Source organism: Corvus brachyrhynchos, unplaced genomic scaffold, assembly GCF_000691975.1.
Source record: "Corvus brachyrhynchos isolate BGI_N302 unplaced genomic scaffold, ASM69197v1 scaffold1105, whole genome shotgun sequence".
Lineage (NCBI taxonomy): Eukaryota > Metazoa > Chordata > Aves > Passeriformes > Corvidae > Corvus > Corvus brachyrhynchos.
This window is the reverse complement of record NW_008237932.1, coordinates 29,760-30,290: the sequence shown is the minus strand read 5'-3', so window position 1 is coordinate 30,290 and position 531 is coordinate 29,760. Positions and strand designations below refer to the sequence as shown.

The 531-nt window shown below is 56.1% G+C and overlaps 1 protein-coding gene across 1 annotated transcript in view; it reads left to right on the top strand.

Moving 5' to 3' along the window:
• The window catches only part of YIF1B (Yip1 interacting factor homolog B, membrane trafficking protein), a gene marked incomplete at its 5' end in the record, with an annotated part of 11,097 nt that extends 10,803 nt beyond the window's left edge, over positions 1 to 294 (top strand). The window contains one exon of the mRNA XM_008632923.2: positions 31 to 294. Coding sequence (XP_008631145.1) covers positions 31 to 186 — 156 coding nt within the window. The remainder of the gene's footprint in view (positions 1 to 30) is intronic.
• Between the last annotated feature and the right edge of the window lie 237 nt (positions 295 to 531).

Sequence of the window (531 nt, the reverse complement as noted above, 5' to 3'; positions counted from 1 at the left end):
AACCCCCACATGCCCCCCGAATCCCCCCAGCTCCGGACGCTGAGGCTGAAGCTGCTCTCGGAGGCGGCGGCCGAGGGGGTTTTGGTGCGCGGTGCCAAGAACCAGCTGCGGATGTACCTGACCATGGCCATCGCTGCTGCCCAGCCCCTCTTCATGTACTGGCTCACCTTCCACCTGCTCAGGTGAGCGGGAATCTGCCCCAAATTCCCAGGAAAAATCCCGGAATTCCAGACTTTCCCCCCCCCAAAAAATTCCCCTCGGTTTCCGTCGCGCCAATAAATGGAACTCAAGGAGGGTTTGGGGCCTTTGTGTTGATTTTTGGGGGGGGTTTTGGGGGTTTAGCGCAAATTTTGGGGGGGTTGGGTGGTGGGGAGATTCCTCTGGATCCCCCAAATCCTGAAAAAATTCCGAAATTCCTGAGTTTTCCGCTCAAAATTCCTGTGGTTGGTGGTGGCTTCAATAAACACTGCCCTGGGAGGGCTTGGGGTCTTTGCGTTCTCAATTTTGGGGGAATTTGGGGAATTTTTGGGG